The sequence below is a fragment of the Ochotona curzoniae genome, unplaced genomic scaffold (assembly GCF_017591425.1).
Source record: "Ochotona curzoniae isolate NIBS_2020 unplaced genomic scaffold, NIBS_Ocur_1.0 scaffold_4701, whole genome shotgun sequence".
NCBI classification, from domain to species: domain Eukaryota; kingdom Metazoa; phylum Chordata; class Mammalia; order Lagomorpha; family Ochotonidae; genus Ochotona; species Ochotona curzoniae.
This window is the reverse complement of record NW_024467122.1, coordinates 14,375,620-14,389,220: the sequence shown is the minus strand read 5'-3', so window position 1 is coordinate 14,389,220 and position 13,601 is coordinate 14,375,620. Positions and strand designations below refer to the sequence as shown.

The 13,601-nt window shown below is 46.4% G+C and overlaps 1 protein-coding gene across 1 annotated transcript in view; it reads right to left on the bottom strand.

The window, feature by feature from the left end:
* Positions 1 to 13,601, bottom strand: part of ARMH4 (armadillo like helical domain containing 4) — a 115,009-nt gene that overhangs the window by 77,732 nt on the left and 23,676 nt on the right. Inside the window, exon 4 of the mRNA XM_040969955.1 lies at positions 7,112 to 7,369. Coding sequence (XP_040825889.1) covers positions 7,112 to 7,369 — 258 coding nt within the window. The remainder of the gene's footprint in view (positions 1 to 7,111; positions 7,370 to 13,601) is intronic.

Sequence of the window (13,601 nt, the reverse complement as noted above, 5' to 3'; positions counted from 1 at the left end):
TCCCTTCGTAAGCTCTACCTACCACACCAGGGCTGCAGCTTGTCCTCATCGCCACCAATCCAAAACACCTTTGTCTAAATGTTCCTTTCCTTTTTATTTCACTAAATTACCAGCTAATGACCCTGATGAAGAAATCTCTCATGCAGCTTAATAGATAATAATCTCTTAATGAGTTATTCCACCCAGTTCGCACATCTGCATTGTTCTAAGGCCTTCCGCTGTAAGTCTAAGGAAGGCTCTAATCCTGGGAGGTGGGCACCGTGCCAGAACTGCAGGGTGATACACAGGAGCGACACCCCAGGAGTCATAACTCACAGGCGAGTAAGGCCTGGCTGTCAGTGGGAATTCAGTCCCTTGCTAACAACTGCTCAGCTACTGATGGGCTTCACATCTGACGGGCCACTCTGCACCCTGATGGCTTATCTCCTTATGTCACCCCTCACTCTGTCCTCAGCATTTAACTAGACATTAATCAGCTGCCCAATTCATGTCTAATTGAAAAAACAAGCATGTGTTTTCCACAAACTGCTCCACAACAAGTGTTTGAAAGATTCCCAGAGAAAAATATCCAATTCCTTCGTCAAAGTGCTCATTACAGTGTCGCACACAGGAGTATGAGAAAAGTGACGACAGCTATAATTATTCTGACCTTAGGTGACAGCTTCGGAATGTCTAGAACATCTGTCGAGCTCTAAAGCGGCCAAAATAATCTCCTGAAGAAGAAAAGGCAGCGATGAGATCCTCAAGTTCTCAACCAGAACTTACAAACTCAAAACAACTGAAGGGATTTTATAAACTTTGTGGGAAAATAAAAGGTAAAAATTAAGTTTATTTTTTGGTATGAAAAACAATTACATATGTAATTTTTTCATAATAGGCATTGTCCATGACCCTTTTAAAGGTCCTTGGTGTATATGGATTTAAATTTTTTGCAACAAAATACACCTATCTTTTAATTTTTCCACAAATTTGTTGAATATCCCTGGGTTTAAAATAAAGATGTCCTCAGCTCTAGGCTACTGCCTAGGCTGCCTTATCTTAGGTAAGTGTTACACTTCTAACAGAAAAGCAGCCAATAGCTGGCGGGCACTCTGAGCCTGGTTAATGCCAAATCTGCGTTGCCTACATCAGTGTGCCAGCATAGCTGCCTATTCTATTTTCTTTTAATTTTTTAAAAATATGCAGGAAAGGCGGGGAATGCTAGGCCAGAATACACCACTCCTCCCCATAGGCAGGAAGGTCTAGGGGGGTCAGGGGGAAAGCTACAGACTTCCCCAGGTAGGTGGGTGTGGTGACATGCTGGAGTGACTGAGGACATGTTTGACAAAGGAGAAATGGCTTCTGGGGATAGTCCAGGCTGGGTTAGACTGCCACACTCACTGGTGCACATGAAAAACAGATGGGTGCAGGCTGGCCAGGCTAGACTGCAGCACTGGCTGGCAAGAGCTACGATTGGGTCATATCAAGCTAGACTACAGTACCAACCTGCCAAGTAAAAGATCCAGGGCTGGGATCAGGACTGGTAGGGGAACTGTGCACACTCCTACTAGACTGCAGCTCCCACTGGTAAGCACAAGAGCAGGAGCTGGGGGCAGCCCAGGCGAGGCCGGACTGTAGCATCCATTGGCATATGTGTAAGCCAGGTCTGGAGATGGGCCAGCACACACTGGCATGACTGAGAGCCAGGACGGAGCACAGGCCAGGTTGGGTTGGACCACAACACATGCCAGTTCACATGCGGGTTGGAGGTGGGCTAGGTTGGTCTAGGCTAATGCACCTGCCAACAAAAGCTGGAACTGGGGGCAGGTCAAGCTGAACCAGGCAGCAGCACCTGCTGGTAAATGCCAAGACTGGGGATGGAGCATCTCAGACTGGGCCGCAGTGCCTGCTGGCACAGGCAAGATTTGACTGGACACAGACCTGGCAGGAGAACTTCGGGGACTTCCTTGCTGGGCCACTGTTTCCACTGCTGTGTGTAAGAGCTCAAACTACAGGCAGGATGGTCCCAGGACAGTTCAGGCTAGGCTAGGCTGCCACACAGCTAGCATATGCAAGAACCAAATAAGTGGGGGCCTGCCAGGCTAGGCTATAGCATTGGCTGGCAAGTGCCAGGACTAGGTGTAAGTCGTGTCAGGCTGGACAATCATACTCCGGGCAAATGCAAGATTCGGTGTTTGGAGGGAGCCTGGCCTGTTAGGGAAACCGTGAGCAATGTTCTGTTATGCTGCTGCTCCCACTGAAGAGCACAAGAGTCGGGGCTGGTTGCAGATCAAGTCGGGCAAGGCGGCAGCACCCAGAGGCATGCACACTGGCTGGATTTGCGGGCAGGGCAGGCTGGGCTGAGCTGCAGCATCCAAGAGTGAGCATGAGAGCCAGATGGGATATGAGACAGACTGGACTAGGTCACAGTTACAGGTCAGCATTTGCAAAACCCAGAGCTGGGGTAGGCCTGGTGGAAGTTCTCAGCAGTCACCCTGTTAGGCTGCAGCACTTGCCAGTGTCCATGAGGACCAGTCCAGTGATGGGCTGGGCTGAACTAGGCCACAGCCCCCATTGGTTCATATAAGAGATGGGACTACAGATAGAACTAATCAGGAAGCTGCATCCACCAGTATGTGCGCTAGCTGGTGTGGCTGACTGACCAAACCTGACCCTGCACTGGCTGGTTCACACAAGTGTCAAGTCTGAGGTCAGCCCAAGCGAGGCTACTTGAGGGACTCCCCAATTGGAGTGCTATACTCAAAACTCAGCTACAGGAAAAATTTACAACATATGTGGTCCCCACCTTGATACTCCTGGGCCTCCTCAGTTGCTGATGCCTGTGCAGTAACAGCATGCCCAGATGTACAGAGGGGACATGACAGCCAGCTCTTCTAGGCCACCAATGTCTTGTCTGCATGAAGCATCTCAACCATGTAGCTGCTGTCCTGTCCGAAAGCAAAGTCAAGGCCCACAGTGCAGAAAGCTAAAAAACCACCTGGGTTCTGGATGCCCCCTGAGCTGTAGAGTCAGCAGATATAGGGAGCTTTGTTGCAGGACTTCTTGTTTCAAGAGAAAATTCATCTTTTTACTCTATAAATTCATTTTTTAGAGTTCTCATTTCCAACAGTTGAAGGCAAACTAACAGATACAGAAACTAAAAAGGAAAGAATCACCATATTGATTACATTGGTAGTATCTGGAACACTGAAATTGGACTGCTGTCCTATTGATTTTATATGTTAAAAATGAGAGCCGAGTGATTGATTTTAGAAATGGGATATGACATGGGTTTGAGTCACAATATCTGTTCTCTTGGGACAGACATTTGGCACAGCAGTTAAGACTCACTCAGAACCCCATATCCCATCAGTGCCTGCATTTGAGACCCAGCTACATTCTTGACACCAGTGTCCCATGAGTGTGCACTCTAGACAACAGCAGATAATGGCTCAAGGCATTTGGGCCCTGTACCCATATGGGAGAGCTGCAGTGAGCCCCCATACATGATGCCATGTCCAGCTTCTGCAGACATTTGGGATTTGGACACCATGAACCTCCTTTCTCACTCCAACCTTTCCTCTGCCTCTCTAATAAACAGAAAAAAAATCAAATGTCTGTACAGGTTCTCACTCCCAAATCTGAACATGAACCTATTCAATCCAAGAGTATAATGAACCTGCCTGTTTGACTAGAGGGTCCCTCTGTGCCATCAGCACTTCAGCTCAGCCAATCCACCTCCATCACCACATGCATCTTCCATCCCGATTCTCTCTGCCGACACCACATACCTCACTCCACACCAACACTTTCCCATGGGATGACCAAGAAACTGAGCTCTCTCACATTGCAGCAAAGTATATGAGACAGTGACAAAGGCAGAAGCTCAGAGAATTCGAAGCCCCTACTCCTGGTGCTCTGCTCATACGTCATTGGCTTTCTCTGCTCTGTTACTTCACAGTAGAAGAGACCACAACCTATTCAGTGTCTGCATCATATTGAATCCATCCCAACCACCCAACTCAATGTGTCCATTGAAAAATTTTTACATGGGTTTTAGCATTTGTCTTGGAATATCACTCATGTTATATAAAAAGGATATGACCAACTGCAAATAAAATCACCCATTGAAAAAGAGGAAGAAAGCAGATGTCCAATTAAAGTATTATCATATTAAGTAAGATGACTTTTTAACAGGTTTCGAAGTGGATATTTCCACTGCTTCATTAAGGAAGAAATCACACTGCATTTCATCATGTCCATGCTGTAATAGTGGTCATGCACCTCTGTTTCCAAACCAACACAGCTCATTAAGTACCTCGGGAAATCTGCATGCCTCCCCTGTCACTGCAGACCCACCGGGCATGAAGACAGTGGCTTATAACACCACAAACACACTATCGTACAGCTCTTGATCTCAAATGACAGCAAGGACTCCCAACAGCTCAAATCCAGGATGGCAGGGCTGTGCTCCTTCAAGGTCCCATGGAGAATATACATATATTTTTTCTTTCCCAGCTGCTCTACCAGAATTCCTTGGCTCAGGGCCCCACCACTGGGCCCTCCACTTCGATCATCACATCCGCTTCTCGAACTCTAGCCCTACACCTCCCTCTTCTAAGATCCTTTGTGATACAGGCATTTATGACAGGGGGCTTTCCATCCACAACCTGAGCTCTTTCACTTACTCACATCAGCCAAACATACACAAGTTCCACAGAGCAGGACATGAATAGCTGAAGGAGTCATTTCTCTGTCTACTGAAAATCCATCATAGTTTAGGGAGATTTTCTGCTATTTCACTTAACCTGCAAGTATTTAGGAAACTGTTCCATGGATATTCAACCAGATATTGTTACTGATTTTGTGATACTAGAATATTCTCCTGCCCCTCCAAAGAAGGTTAGTTGGTAAATAAAATTTTAGATCCAGGCACCACTCAGTCTAATACAGTGGGGAAAAGAACAGATTGAAAGATTTTTTTTTCCCTTGCTTTGGTTCCCAGGCAAGCGACAATGCTAAAAAAAACATCTTCACAAAATGAATTCTCTGGGGAAAACAAATGGAAGAAAAAGGTAACAGGCACCTGGAAACAGTAAATTATCATGAAAGAAAAAAGATTACATTAAAAAGGGAGAGCTGGTATGTGGTTAAGCTGCCACCTGTGATACAGGCATTTCACATCTGGAGTCCTACCTTCTCTGTTTCCAACACAGCTCCCTGCTAACCTGGCTGGGAGGTAGCAGACAATGGCTCAAGCATTTGAGTTCCTGTCACCCACATGGGAGACCTGGATGGAACTCCTGGCTCCTGGCTTCAGCCATGGCTGTTGTGGGAATGTGGGAGTGAACTATGAATGAAAGAAATTTTCTCTTTTTCTTTCTCTCCCTCCTTCTCTCTGTCTCTCTCCCTCCTTCTCTGTCTCTCTCCCTCCTTCTCTCTTTCTCTTTCCCATCCTCTCTCTCTCTCCCTCTCTCTGTCTCTCTCAGTGTGTGACCCTCTCAGTCACTCCACTCACAATGAAACAAGATTATTTCATTGTACATCATACTTCTACATTATAAAAGCACCATCCAGGAGTTTTAACCCTCTTTCTTTGTATTACATTTTAACCCTCTTTGTATTAGATGTTCTTTATTTTATTTCAAACTTGTCTGTGTAATACGGGAGTAATTTGGACACTATTTCCTACATTATTCACAGATCAATGCTCAGGTTATTTTGTGTTTGTGACAAGGGTATGGTACTTTGTGTTTCTTTTAAGGTATGAAAATAGCATAGCTTATAAGCTTTGATCAGCTTCATTAGATGTTTTCAAAGGATATTATTGCCAGTACGTGCTGAATTTGTTTTAAAAAAAAAACAAATCAGTAAATACGATTGGCATTAGTAACATCCTAACCTGTCTCATCCTGTTTCATCTCCTTTCTGTATAAAATGCCTATCCACCAGAAAACCCAGCTGCTTCCCAACTACAACCTTTATGCCAACCTATAGCCCGATACTCTCCCAATTATATCGAGAGCAAAGTCTGAGACCAATATCCACATTTTTAGTATAATACTCCCAAAACTGGTTACAGTCATTTCTAGCTATCCAGTAATTGGTTTCAGGACCAATTTCTGGACATTGAAACCTACAAATGTTCGAGTCCCTTATATGAATCACTGTAGAATTTGCACAGGCCCTACAGATATTTTTCCATGTGCTTTGTTTTAACTCATCTCTAGATTACTTTTTTAAAACCTAAGATGCTATAAATGCAAGCAACTAGTTATTACACTGCACTGATAAAGGAATCATAGCAACAAAAAGTGTACATGCTTGCTACAAATGCAATCTTCCTAACCTGTCATGTGAAGGACTGACTCAACGAAATTAAATTAACACCTGTCACAACGAGGATATAAACAGGCCAAGCACAACAAACGCAGGATTTGAGAGGCGGGCTTTCTGTGGCGAAGAGGTCACTTCAGCTAAGGCCAAGTGAGTGAAGCCACAGGTACTCAGCACTTAACATGGGCTCCCCCTGACACAGGGGAGGGACAGATCAAGGAGTTGCCCCACGGGCAGGAAGAGGCATGCCAAGCTGAGTCTCCCAGCAGTACCTGCGAATGTGGGCCATGCACAGAAGAAAGTACAGGGCTGTCTGCCCGCTCTGACTGCAGGAATGGACTGTATCTGACAATGAACAGAGAAGGCCTTGGACTTCCCCAATGCCATCTGGAAGTGAGGGAGGAACCTCCTATACAGAACAAATCCTACTTGGACAGGTGTCAAGTACTTTGGTTTTCTGCCTCCAGTCCATGCCTACTGCCTACTCCATGGGCCAGTTACACACACGCTCTCCCTGTTTGGAAGACCTCCTAAAGCCCATCATTGCCTTCCAACTGGGAAGGAAAAGTGAAATGTCATCCAAAACAAACTAACCAAGCTTGTGACGGGCAGCTGGAGACAGGGGCCTGGCTATTAAGAGAACAGACACAAACTTATCATAGAGATGATCAGTAACTCTTCCCTAAGTGAACACCCATATGCAGAAAATCCATTCTGCTCCATGACAAATGCCAACAAAAGACAGATGTCATCTTGTAAAAGGGAGAGGAGGGAAAGGGAGCCAGGCATGACCTACCCAGCCCTTGATTCTGCTGTCTCCACTCGATGGCATCTGGCACTTGGTAGGTGGCTCCCTCCATCGGGCCCATGTTGTCCTGCTCTAAGCCAGGTTCCTGGGACGTGACGCCGGGGACAGTGAACACGGGTAGCTCTGTGTCACCATCCAAGCTCTCATCCAGGGAGTCTGCATCTTTATCATCCTCATCTTCCTCCTCATCTTCTTCTTCTTCATCTTCTTCATCTTCATCTTCTTCATCCTCCTCTTCATCTATCTCTAGGGAAAAAGAAATCAAAGGAAAACATGAACTGATACAGTGAGCAAACGAATACAGGAATAGAGGAATCTCTGGAATGATATTAAGGCTACAAAATAATCATGCTTGACCTTTTCAAACATATTTTATAGCCAAAGTTACACAATGTGAATTTCTGCAAGATTATGTACCCAAAGTTATATCAGCTAAGTATTATGTAGTTTCTTCAGAGTCAAAAAAACAAGTAATAATGCTGCTACTAAAGTCATATCTACATTCACCAGGGTAGAAAATATCCCTTTTTGGCCAGCACTGTGGGACACTGGGTTAAGCCACAGCTTGCATCACTGGCATCCCATATCAGAATGTCAGCTAAAGTCCTGGCTGCTCCATTTCTGATCCAACTCCCTGCTAATACACCTAGGAAGGCAGCCAAGGATGGCCCAATGCTTCGTGTTCTTCCACCCATGTGAGAGACCCGGACAGAGAATTGTTGGCTCCTGAATGTGACCTGGCCCAAACCTGGCTATCCTGGCCATTTAGGGAATGAACTAGAGGATACAAGTCCTACAATTTTCTCTCTCATTCTCTCTGCCTTTCAAATAAATAAACAATTAAAAACAAAACATCTCTTTCCTAGTCTCTGGGAACCACTGAAGGCTTAGCACTTGGAAAGCACACTGAGGTAGCAACCAAACTTAAAAAACTGTTCCCACCCTTTATATATCAAAATCTTCTTTCTCTCATCCCACAGTAGTGAGTAGACCCCAGAGCAGTGTTAAATGGTAGACAGTTAAGGCCACTCTTGGATCCTGTTCTCCCTGGGAGCAAGCAGCAACAGCATCGACACTGCCAATTCCATGCTGAATGGGAGAGGGGACATTTCTGGAGGACACCAGAAAAGCAATCCTTGAGGAAACAACCACCACCTTCGCCGTGAGGGCTAGCACTCCCAATGTGCCTCTTCAGTTCTTCAAGAGGAATGCCTGGAGGGAGGTGTACGGCCCCAATGTCATTAGGCTTGCCAGTTTTCAATTTACAGCCCCTCCCACTAGGGATGCCCTTTTGAGGTTCCTAAGGTGTTCATCATCAGAAGCCTTTCTTTGGGTCTCACCCTTAATTCTGCACACAGTAGTTAGGGAAGTAGGGAACTTCCCCTGTAGGTTTTAGAGAAAGAAGGACGGACTCAAGGCATTTCTTTTCCACTTTTAAACAGCTTTCCCCACAAAAGCCCTTTTCTTCTACAGAAGAGTTTCTTTAACTTTAAAAGCATTACTTTCATCGTCGTGCATTCTGTGTCCCTTAATCTTGTAGAATTTAATACCTGTCGCTATTCCAAAAGCCTGACAAATACTTTTTTAAAGATTTACTTATTTTTATTGGAAAGTAAGATTTACAGAGAGGAGAGACAGAGAGGAATATCTGCCATCCAATGATTCACTCCCCAAGTGAGCGCAATAGCTGGTGTTGAGCTGATCTGAACCCAGGAGCCTGAAGCTTTTTCCAGGTCTCCTATGCGGGTGCAGGGTCCCAAGGCTTTGGGCTGTCCTCAACTGCTTTCCCAGGCCACAAGCAGGGAGTTGGATGGGAAGCAGTGCGGCCAGAATTAGAACCGGCGCCCATATGGGATCCTGGCACATGCAAGGTGAGGACTTTAGCCACTAGGCTACAACACCAGGCACAATAAATATTTTTTTTAATTTTTTTTATAATGGAAAGGCAGACTTCACAGAGAGAGGAGGAGAGGCAGAGAGAAAGAGGTCTTCCATCTCCTGCTTCACTTCCCCAGATGACTGCAAAGGCTGAAACTAAACAGATCCGAAGCCAGATGCGTCCACCAGGTCTCCCACATGGGAACAGGGGCCCAAAGCTTTGAGTCACACTCCACTGCTTTACTAGACTAAAAGCAGCAAACTGGATTAGAAGTGGAGCAACCAAGAAACGAACTGGCATCTATATGAGCCGCAGGTGCCAAAGGCAGTGGATTCAGCTGCTACGGCCCTACCACTCCCCACCCAACCCCACAAATGTTTTCAAGCACGTAATTGGTGCTGTCCCAGATATGAAGGATGGAGCAATTGTGTCTCCTTCACAGAACTCAAATGTCACTCAAGGAGAGATACTGCAAACAAGAAGCTATACCAACAGACAGATAATACCAAACTTTGATTAAAGCTGTCAAAGAAAGAAGATGCGAGGCTCTGCTGTTTTAGACAGGGAGATGAAGAAAAGTCTTTCTGATCAAGTTTGAGCAAAAGCCATAAACAATGATCAGCTCACTTGATTAACTTAGGTCAGTATCTACCAGAAGAGCATTCCTGGCAGAGAACAGCCAGAGCAAAACCTTTGAGGCAGATACGTGCCCGCTGAGCTCCAAGAGTGGCAAAGCAGACTGGGAGAGCGGCAAGGGGTCCTCGGGACTGAAAATGGGAACTAAGAGCAACAAAAAGAACCCATATTCACAGTGCGACGGCCAGGCTTATGGCATCCAAATGTTGGAAGCTACAACAGAGAGATAATATTAAAACCCTCAGAGGAGCTGAGATCATCAAACGAAGAAGCATGGTCCAGGCCAGCCCTGGGGAATCCACCATGAGGAAGCTGGCCAGCAGAGACAGATCCAGCAAGACAAGCAGAGGTCCCAAAGAGGTGAGAGGAGAAGCCCCAAAGGGTTTGATAGCAAGGAAGGCAAACACTAACAAAGCATTCCTAAGTGTCTCAGCAAAAGATGAAATCCAGCTCTGGCTTTGACACTGACCAGGCATTGAGGATCTTGACAAAAGTCATTTCCATGGAATAACAGGTACAAAAGTCAGGTTGGAGTAATGCAAAAGAGAACTACAAAAGAAGCAGACACACAGAGCAGTTGTTTGACTCACAGATTTGGATGCCCATGGGACACCCACCTAGGCCAGAGGCACATTACTGCTCCCAATTCCAGTTTCCCACTATTGCACACCCCAGGAGGCAGCAGGTGACAGTCCAAGTACTTAAGTACATACCACCTTTGAGGAAGACCTAGATCAAGTTCCTAGTTCCCAACTTAGGCCTGGCCCTGTCATGATTCTTGAAGGCATTAGGGGACTGAATTAGCAGGTGGAAGTGTGTGTGTGTGTGTGTGTGTGTGTGTGTGTGTGTGTGTGTGTGCGCGCGCGCACACACACGTACACACACACCTATCTGTCCATCTCCATACCTCTCAAACAAAACAGATAGACAAGCTTTTGTTAAAAATAAGTAGATGTAGGAGCCTGGCACGATGGTGCAGTGGTTAAGGTCCTCGCCTTGCACACCCGGGATCCCATATGGGTGCCGGTTCTAATCCCGGTGGCCCCACTTCTCATCCAGCTCCCTGCCTGTGGCCTGGGAAAGCAGTCGAGGACAGCCCAAAGCTTTGGGACCCTGCACCCGTGTGGGAGACCCGGAAGAGGCTCCCGGCTTCGGACCGGCATAGCATTGGCTGTTGCGCTCACTTGGGGAGTGAATCATTGGATGGCAGATATTCCTCTCTGTCTCTCCTCTCTGTATATCCGCCTTTCCAATAAAAATAATAATAAATCTTTTAAAAACAAAATAAGTAGATGTAGCAACTACAGAAAATTCTTACTAAAAGTTGACTGAATAAGAGTTGACTGAATAAGAGAACAAGGACATGAGGACAAAGCTAAGGGACGTGAAGCCAGGGCAGGACTGGCCCAGCAACATCCCAGCAGAGGGTCACAAAGCCAGCCAGGGCAGGGCTGGCCCAGGGACATCCTCCACTGCAGGAGGAGGAAAAGAACTGGAAGCAGGCAGAGATGTGAAAGACGTGCAGATCTGGTGAAGGCAATCTGTGCCAGTTACCTTCAGATTTCTTTATATTCTTACACTTGAAAAAGAATAAAAATGAATAAAGAAATCCTGGTGGTTAGAGGCGAGAGGACAAAGTGTGAAGCAATCACCGTGGAGAGTGGGCGAGTGAATCCTCGGGGGGAAAGGCAGTGTGGGCATGCCAGGCAGCCCTTGGGGGCCCACTTGAGATGGAATGTCAGGAGCCTAAAGTGAGACCTGCTGAGATGGCTCTCCTCAGCTCTGCAGAGTGCTTGCGTGCAGGCGTAGGAGGAGAAGTGAGGCAGAGATTCAGCCAGGAGTGGATTATCCTCACAGAGAGGGTGCGAGATGATGAGAGCGCCAGGAAGGCTGTTGCCTGTGTGTGGAGGAGTAACCATACAGAAGCAGCTGGTCAGATAGAGGACCGCGCTGGGTGAGTGGATGACAGCAACAACCTTTAGGGATCATTAAAAGCATCCAAGGGCTCCAGGGACCTTTCCCCTGCACACGGGAATCGGTCCTGAGCTCAAGAGAACACATCTTCATGTTTGAAGCATCCTAAGATCATTTCTCATTCCCTTTCCTTTCTGCAAATCTTGGAGGTTTGTACTACTGGGATGATTGTGACAATGTGATCCTCTAAGATCGTTGCCCTCCGATCACTGTCACCCAAGGAACACTTCTTCTTGGTCCCCACTGTCTTCAGGGAATTCCTCCACTGAGCAGCACAGAACTATAAAACCTGGGATCCCATCTTATGTCATATCTTTTGGTTTCAAGGTGAGGCTATGTCTTCAGCACATCTCACTGGCCCTGCAAGAAGCTTGCTGCCTTTACAATGTGATTTGGAGGTCACTGCAAGGGACAACATTTCCCATAATCTCTCCCACACTCACTCACCTACTTTCTCTGCCTCCGCATCCTAAAATGGCCAAATGAAGCAACAAAACCCAGAACCAGGGAGAACTGCCTCTGGAAACATCCTACTGAGCAACACACAGTTTATAACCTAGACAGGAAAGAAGGATCTGGTTTTCCTGCGGGAGGAGAACGGAGAGCCTTCGTATATGACCAGCAAATTCAGGGACAGCTGCTCACTTCTACCATCTGAGAAAGCTCAGAGCAAGCCTGAAATGACACTGTAGAGACAGGTCATGCCAGCACCTGGGCAGAACAGCTAAGAAAAAGATGGATTGACAGGAATGGGATCTTGTTTAGCCTTATTCTCTCATTATCCTCTTTTTGTCAGAAAACAGCCTTCCTTGAGAGCTATAACCACTTTGTAGGGCATCAAACATCTGCAGCTGCATGTTACCTGTATCCTACTGCAAGTATGAGCCTATAATCATCTTTCTTAATGTCAGTAATACAATGTTCTTTGTACTACTTGTTCTTTGAAGCTTGGCCCACAAATGTGAAAACTACTGAATGGAAAAGGACAGTCTTGTCCCCAGTAGGAGACAGAGGCTGCAACAGTAGCACCAGTGACAACCACAGTGTCTAGTCACCAACAACACTCAGTAAGTATTTGGTAAGTGAATGAGTGGAAGGGCAGGTGGATGGCTGGTGATGGATGATCAGTGAGAAAGCACTGGAGCACAGCAGTGAGGTGGCTGCCTTGGCCGCCCACATCCCAGATCCCAGGGCCGGAAATCAAGCTCTGCCACTGCTCCACATCCAGTTTCCTGCTGGTGAGCACCCTGGGAGGCTGCAGGTGATGCAGTTCAAGTCCTTGGGGTCCCTGCCACTCCTGTGGAAGACCTGGATTCAGTTCTTGGCTCCTGGCTTCATCCTGGTCCAGCCCTGGTTGTCACAGGCATTTGGGGAGTGAATCAATGAATGGAACAATGGAAGATCTCTCTCTCTCTCTCTCTCTCTCTCTCTCTCTCTCTCTCTCTCTTTCTCTTTCTCTTTCTCTTTCTCTTTCTCTCTCTCATCCACCACAACCCCACCCCATCAACCTGCCTTTCCAATAACTGAAAATCAGTACAACCAATTTTAAATGACACAGATGCAGGTTTCTTAACCTAGCTCTAAAGAAACACAAGTAATATTTAATGAACAGGTAGTGGAACAACCCTCTGAAGAATGTGTCTGGCAGTAAGTACAAAAGCAACACAGGGGACCCACAGGTGCAGAATGAATTCAAAGCCTAGGCACTCAACTTCTCGCCATAAAACCTGAAGAGAGAACATCCGTGTCTCAGCCAGCTCTCAACTAGTGATGCCCAAGAGAAATAATGATGCCACAAGCATCTCTGAGATCAAGGACAATGTCACACGGTAAACGTTCAGAAAGCAAGACTGTAACAGAGTCCCACACCCAAAGGTTGAAAATCAAAGGGCATCCTGAATTGATATTTCCATTTGACCATGAAGAACAGATACACCCCAGACAGCAACACCCAGTAATAACATCCCCGAGACTTGTTTGTCCAGAGAA